At 41.1% G+C, this 8,347-nt stretch overlaps 1 protein-coding gene across 1 annotated transcript; it reads left to right on the top strand.

The window, feature by feature from the left end:
• Nucleotides 1-6,329: 6,329 nt before the first annotated feature.
• LOC126373619 (enhancer of split mbeta protein-like) lies at nt 6,330-7,402 on the top strand. Its single transcript, XM_050019820.1, has one exon. It carries the CDS (start codon nt 6,400-6,402, stop codon nt 7,009-7,011), a length of 612 nt encoding a protein of 203 aa, XP_049875777.1. The 5' UTR covers nt 6,330-6,399; the 3' UTR covers nt 7,012-7,402.
• Nucleotides 7,403-8,347: the final 945 nt, after the last annotated feature.

The raw sequence follows: 8,347 nt of genomic DNA on the forward strand, positions 1-8,347 counted from the left end.
TACTGATTCCCAATAAATCCGGTAGTCTGTTGCCATTCACCACATCTGCTTAAAGGAATAAAGATAAGTTAATTATAAACTCGGCTTATAATACCCTTTGTGTACATGTGAATAAGTCAATGAGGAAAATTATAGGATGGAGTACCAATCGTGAAAGTGTAATTGAGTTGGGGAGCAGTTCCTAGAAATGTCCATGGGTTACTTTTGAGGCATGTTAGTGACCCTCTTCATCGGTGGCGGTCTCTATCCTCGGGTGTGATTACTGTTATTAGCAATGCCCAGACACAAGTGTCCTGTCGTCCCTGACACTTGAGATCTGTACAAAAGCCAGACGTTTCACGTCGTTTGTCCCGACACCTCTCAGCGGCGGCGGTAATCTCCCCTGTAACAAGTGGCAAAAAAATTGGCGCCACATTGTATTATCTCAACTGCGCCCGCGCCGACCCCAGGGAGCGACTGTCTCACATAATCTGCTCTTTGTTTAGTCACTGCACTTGCCGCGGTACCTGTTTTTTGTAAATTGTTTATAAATGGAACTTCCCAGAAAAATTAGCCACGAGCAGGTGTTTAATAATGACGATGGAAAACTTTACTGTCTCCGCGATTACTGTCTAGCCGAGCGCCGGCACCTCGTGATGCCGACTTGATAGCGTCAAAAAGTATACTTTTATGGCCCACGACAGTTAACTTGGCACTAACGGCAGTAAATATTTTACATCTCGCAGAAACATACAAAGTTACAAACTCAAGAGGGAAATGTAAAAAATCGCAGCATCTTTATCTTGGCAGAAAGATATGTTGCAAAAAATGGTGTGCACATGTAAGTCATTAGTCAGGGCTGGCATGTCGGTCTCAAATATTTGGCGAGGCTTGCAAATCTCGGCGCCAGGGAGACGAAGATGCCGACTTTGTAGTTACCCGCCGACACCAAACACTTTTATGGAACGGCAGCTACGATAATATTTGCTAAACGGCGAATGAACACAAATGACCGTGGGATTATGTGGATTATGTATCCTCTCTAATTCCACAGTATTAAAAGCTGAACACGCTCCCGTACTCGCACAAACAACACCCTTATCCATTTATGAAATCCCAAGAGGAAAACAGCGCGTGCTCGGGATTACGATAACTGAAGTGCGTATTTCACAATATTTTATTATTCATATGAAATGCTTATACCTAACAATGATAATCACAATCAGTATTAGCGCACCTAGTCTGTGTATTGTACATAATCAAATTGACGGGCGACTGATATCTCCTACTAAGTACAATAATCATCCTGATTATATTGATAGTTGAGTCAACAAAATTCCTTTCAAGACGTATATTAGGCAGGGTTTCTTTTAGCTTCTTTAATCATTTTCAGTGACGTCAGTAAGGTGTTACTGTCAAAACCATACATCTCGGGGACGCACATAACACGCAGAAATAAAAGGCAAGCGTCATTGTGTAGGTTCATAATTCACTATATCGACGGTGAAGAAGCAAATACTCCTATCTTACACAGACCTAACTGTAAGATAGGAGTATTTGCTTCTTCCCCGTCGATATGCTAAAATAGTAGACAAATATAAGGATCATGTTACTAGATCGCTTCAATCACGCGTAAGGACATAAATTTGGATGAACAAATGAAAAATATGAATGCTAAACATTGGTTATACTCTGAGCATCCTAAATAAAATTATGTCAAAGTATCTGGAACGGAACAATTGACTAAACCAATGAAGAAATGCTATCCTATTTACTATTACAATTTTTTAGAAATGTAAAATCAACAAGAAACTTCGTAAATGATGATCAAAAGTGATCGACAAACTCATAATATGGCGTTTTTACTCACATATTTACTATAAAATCTTCTGATTCATCAATAGTAGCTGGAAGTGATACAAGATCCTAACTTTAAGATGTTGTTTAGATGCGATCACCGCAAAACCGGTTCGCGCTTCGGTCGAACTGACACCGTCATCAGAGATCCGGCTATAACGTCATTAAAACTCATGCCGTCATCTCGATCGTAATCTGGTAAGTCCATAAACGTATTAGTACGGGAGTTTTCAGTTCCTGGTACAAATGCCTAAGGAGTTTCACCATGACTCACGAGTCACAGAGAATTCACGATAAAGCAAAGTCAAATGTACCTATTGACTTAGCGAAGACGACCAATCGTCTGTTAACAGTGAATCAGAAGCGTCAATAAATGAGTTATTATTTAGAATGTAATGACTAATTCTGGTGAACCAATTTAATTATACTTCCAAATGAATGCTTAGCATATGGGTCATGCTGTTGCAACACAAAACATTGACGTTGAATCATTTGAAAGCATCCAATCTGTGTCAACGGTTGCAGTAGAGGGGCGTGCCCTTCAAATAAGTAATCAAATACTTTACTAACTTGTAAAATATTTGTATTATGAAAAGGGGAAAATAAACTTTGTTGATTAAGAAAAATCGAACTCTCACCATCAAAAGAATACTAATACTCGTATCCATAAAGAGCCCTCATCATGTTAACATCCATTTGGCCACAATGAATCCTAGTACTTACCTAAAGTCTCTAACGAAATACTGACGCTAAAATCTTCTATAACATTTGCAGAATATTCCACTTATTTCCCTAGTACGGCTGACGGAGAAGTGTTTGGTTGTCGCGCACGAGTCACGCGCACGCGCGGGTCGCGAGCGTCATGTCATGAGTCATGCGAGCGCCGAGGTCGCGCCGCCGTGACGCGTGGCATGCCGCACGCAAGAGTGCCGAGCGAGACACGTACGCGAAACCGCTGGATTCTGCGGTCGTAGGTCAAAATGTTTTTGCACGTCAACAAAATATAAATATCGGTATATTTGTACACAACAATAGGACAATTAGTCAATTACTGAAGGATACTTTATTACTAATCGACGTATTAAAAAAGTAGAGGTAGTAGTAAATTTATTTTTGCCTCGTTTATTTTAACAGTCACAATATAATACTTTTTATAAGCAAAAAATGAAGGTGCAAGATAATCTACATACTTCCACGTTAGTGCACTGAAATCATAGGGATCAAGGGATGTTAATACCTTGGGTGTTAATACTAGGTGATACTAGTATCAGTTCCGAATGTGCTTACATAATATTGGAGATATTGGTCGGTCGTTTCTTAGTTTTTAAGTTGTGCAAAGGGAAAAGACCTTATAAACCTCTTTGCTAAGTACTTAAACAAAACAAAGTGTACTTTAAGTGCGATGACTTACAACCTATGTGGTAAATACAATAGCATAGGTAACATGAGATAATATTGATATATAATTTACCTCTACATGGAGCTTATACAAAGGATGAATAATACTTAACACATGTACAAAAACATGTGATAATAGGTAGTGTGAAGAGGAAAATTTGTTGTTGACAGCACCAATTACTTAGACATAGTAACAAAACACCACGTGAGCGGTATCTACATTACGCGGCATCCATCGATCATAGAGGTATATGTCAACATTCAACCACTTGCCTTTATCAAAGTCTTTAAGGCAAATATCACCAAACGCGATTTAAGCAATAAGCTTCACGCGCAGAATGATTGATACAATGAAGTCAAAATTACTCAGATAGCATTGTACACAGCCCTTATCTGATCGTTATCATAACGCGTGCTCGTCTACAGCTAATTGTCTACAAAGACTCTAATTATAGATAGGAAAATTCCTTTTATTACGCCCAAGTGCATACAAACATGAATAGAACATGACTCTAATCATTAACCTTAATATAAAGCCGATAAGCGATACGCAAATAGAATTTAGATGAGTTTCGAAATTAACATTTGATAAAGAAAGGAAAATTTAGCAAAATTCTTGTGAATTAATTATAAATATTCCAAGGTAACGTAAACAGTGACGGCATTAAAAGGGCCATGATAAGTTTACATGATAATGAGATGAGTGGTTGGAAGTTAGCTTCTGAATTGTGGCTCTACGTTCCCCTGCATAAAATATTTCTTCAATATAGAGGTACATAAGAAGGCACAGTGTACGCTTTCATTGTAGAATTTGAGTCATGAGACCTTCTGAATACATTCTAGAAACCGCAAGAAACACGAGCCCTTAATAAATCACTGCTTCCAGCTAACAAACAATTTGTTGCAGACTATTATGGTCATTCAACACAGTATACTAGCCAAGATGTATATTTATAATTATGTCTTGCGGTTTGTAGATGTTACTAACGTCATGGATGCGGCTTTCTGAGGTTTTCCTTCCTCCTTCATCCTTCTTCGAAGTATGATGTAAAATTTTGAATGTGAGCCGGAAAGATGTGAAGTCTTCATCAATGAATATCTTGACATAATTAACCATATAACCATATTAACCATATAATTATATTTGTCTTAAAATAATAAGACGAACGAACAACGAAACGTTGAAACGTTGAAGCAATGGATGAGACTTGCACAGGACCGGAAAGGATGGCGTGAAAGAGAGGAGGTCTATACCCAGCAGTGGGTGGATACAGGCTGAGTAAATAGATAGAGAATAAGACACATTTTGAAACAGGATAATATTTACGCCTGTACACTAATTTAGACTAGTTAATTCACAGAAAATATCCCATCACAACACAAGATCTCAATCATAATAGCTATTGCTTCTGTAGAAACTAAAGATACTGGAGTCTTACAATGTTTATCAATATTGACGATCTTACAAATATCTAACACGCTAAGACACCTATGAGAATCACAAATTCCAATCACAACTGACTACTTACCAACGAGTATCCTTTTAACAAAACTGCATTGTAGCGTCATTTGAATAGAGAATCTACAATTGTTATAGAATCAAGACATTACCTAAGTTGGGAATTAGGCAAGTCTTCGATGGGTCGTTAATAAGCCACTCTATTAACGCGTGCCGTGACGGCATACCGTCGATTGCTGTCAAATTGTCATTTTTCCATTCGCCACTCATTAGGCCAATGGAATTTTTATACTACTTCTTTAAATTAATGCCCGAACCGATGATTTCTAATGCATTACTTAATGTAGGCGACGGCTTCGCGTAGAAAGGAAATTTCTGGACGTAACCACGTCATTTGGGTCAAATGAATCATCATAGATACCTATCAAAGGGCTGACTTATAACTCCATTAAAAACTGCTAAATCTTCAGCATTATCAATTAATCGATAATACTGGAGATTTAGCTGCTAATTAACGACAATGTGTTTGATGTAAACAATTACAAATGTCTCATCTCTTAGATTATGCACTCTAAGAACCATGATCATATCGGTTCCAAATAACAGGTCCTAAATCAAAATATAAACACCAATAAACATTTAAGTAGGTGTCATTCGGAGAAAGTACAGCCGACGATTACTGGTAATATAATCGCGTCGGAGCCGGACAAGGAGACATTTCTCACTGGGACCCAGTGCGTAGGCGACCGCCCACTCGCTGAGTAATGCACCATCCGACCACCAGCTACCACCACCCGCTACTCCACATCTCACGCCTTGCGACACATCCATCCAAAGTAGGTGTTCCACAGACGACTTTATCTAAACCCAATCACCCTACCATTAGCATTATTCAAGCATTATTCGGGTTGGAACAGCGGCGCAATGCCCGTAATTCTGTCTGTCAATAATTATTACGGCGCGTAATCCGAGATTGATGAATGCCAACAGTAGCGGCCAGTACAGTAATTGACGCCCCTATTGTGCTCCCCAGGTGATTGATCGCCCCAGGCTTGCGACACTGAATAAATCCGCGCTCTTAATTAGATGCGGGCTTAATTAGATACGTGTGTGATGAAACCTAAGTCATGTTTGATCTGATGCAGTAACAGTTGATTAATTGTTACTTCGAGCTCCTCGACCGCACCAAATCGTGACAAACGATGCTGCTACCGAAACACAGTCCAAAACTTTGAGTCCAAGAAGCGCAACGGTTCAAAAACATCAAATTATTCAATACATCAACAAATATCCAACGAAGCAGCATAGCATTTTAAAGGTTACAAAACAGCAGTGTTTCAATCCTCAGATCAACAAGATAGGCAAGTCAAGATCTCTGGTATGACCTAAGCGTGTACCTACGACTTCCGTATTAGGCAGTCGGTAGCAGCGCTGAATCCGTCCGAGGCCCGGCAATTACCGGGCGGCGTCGCGGTGCGCGGTGCGGCCCGTGCGCCCGCGCCGGCGATTGTTTACGGCGCGCACGCGCGGCCCCCCGCGCCCCGCCGGCAGCTGCTCCGCACAGGTGGCGCGTGTGGGAACTCGACGGCTCCGTGCGTTCCCACGATCGCGCGCCCTCCGCTCCCTATATAAGCCCCCGCCCGACCGTCGCTCCGCATTCCGCGTTCTACGCTCGACGCTAACGCACGCTTACTCACTACACACAAATGTCCAACATGTCTTACGAGATCGCGTATTCGCTCGCAGACGACGGCCCGCAGCCCGTCTCGCGAACTTACCAATATCGCAAAGTGATGAAACCGATGCTTGAGCGCAAGAGACGTGCTCGCATCAATCGCTGCCTCGACGAACTCAAGGAGCTGATGGTCAGTGCTCTCCAGTCGGAGGGTGAGAATGTGGCCAAGCTGGAGAAAGCTGATATCTTGGAGTTGACCGTCCGCCACTTGCACAAGCTTCGCCGCCAGAGGAGACTATCCCTGAACCCGACCGTGGATGCCGACCGGTTCAGAGCTGGATTCACCCACGCCGCCAACGAAGTGTCTAGATGTTTGGCTTCAATTCCCGGAGTGGATGTGAGGTTGGGAACCCAGCTGATGACCCACCTTGGACATCGCCTGAACGACATGCAGCGCGCGGCGGCCGGCGCTGACACCCCACCAGCCAGCCCGCCCAGCCCGGCGCTGTCCACAGCCTCCTCGTCGTCCGGCTACGTGACCCCGTCGCCGCCGGCGTCACCCCTGCCCATGCACACCGCCACTCCCCTGGACTGCACCACCACCAGCTTGAGCAAGGGCCCGGCGGTGTGGCGCCCCTGGTAAGGCAGCAGGCCTGCAGGACGGGCGGGCCCGGCTCCACGGTCACATCTGTTCCAGCACCGTTCGGAGTCGCACACGCCCTCACAAGTGTCCGCCCCGCTCCAACAAGTGTTATCATTTGCTCACGTGAAGAAAATTAGAGAAGTCTAGATCTCACAATTTAATTAGTGTTAAAAACCTAGATGTAAGTTCAACTTGAAAGCTTTAAATGTAGTCGATAAGTGTATTGTGATATTAAAGAGTAATATTATTGTAAGAGTAAAAGATGTTGTATCGAACCTTGAAACTTTAAAGTTGGTTCAGATTGTTATTTTTTATCGTTGAAAAGATTTCACAGATTTGTGAACAAATTACAAAAGAGTAACTTAATAAAAAAATATTATCTCTAATCATATTTCTGCATTTCATTCTGCGATACCCTTACACACCTATAGACATGAAAAAAATAATTCTAAGCTAAAGCACAAGAAATTGAAAAACACAAAAAAAATCTGCACAACACAATAACAACGACATTAACAAAATCTATGAGGAAAATAGTTGTCGAAAACCACAGACAAGATCTCAGAATTACCATTAGATACAAATAAATAGCCGAATCTATAAATACTTCTTCTGCTGATAAATATTTAAAAGGGGTGAAGGGCACGACGGGGACCTTTGACTCTTAGCGCGTGCTCGGTAACTTTCCTGTTTACACTACACACGGGTAGTGCACTACACAGTATACCCACAATATACCAACATACTGGCGAGTCGTGTACACTAGATAATAAGCAACATGACATTGCTGTGATAGATAACACATCAAGTCAATTACTAGACGTGCCAAACGTCACGGAAAAACAAACAACATACGCACGCTTAGGCTACGTTTACATTAGGATAAGTAATACTTTGTGTAAAATACTTATTCGCATTAAGCGACAGCAAAATATTAGACGAATCTTATGAGAGTAATTTACTAATTAATCTGTTATTGTTGCACGCAACAGTAAGATGGTGTATTCAATTGTAATACGGCCACTACATCATAGACAAGTTTCTTCCAAATAAATTGCCAGATTTCAAATTTAGTCAATAAATCCACTAATGCGTTGGTCTCGTATTTTTCCTGAAAACTTAATTTACGCAATATAAAAATACTAATGATCCAAAACAAAACATGAATTTGAACCTCTTTCATTTAAGATAAAATTGCGTCGTAAAGCAAATCACGTCAAATCTAATCTACACAGATATTTTTCAAAAACAATTTTACTATTAATAAGTACTATTTATTCAGTATAGGTTTTCCCTCCACAATCTAACTTCGATCCTTTCTCAAATCGGTACTAGT

The sequence above is a fragment of the Pectinophora gossypiella genome, chromosome 16 (assembly GCF_024362695.1).
Source record: "Pectinophora gossypiella chromosome 16, ilPecGoss1.1, whole genome shotgun sequence".
NCBI classification, from domain to species: domain Eukaryota; kingdom Metazoa; phylum Arthropoda; class Insecta; order Lepidoptera; family Gelechiidae; genus Pectinophora; species Pectinophora gossypiella.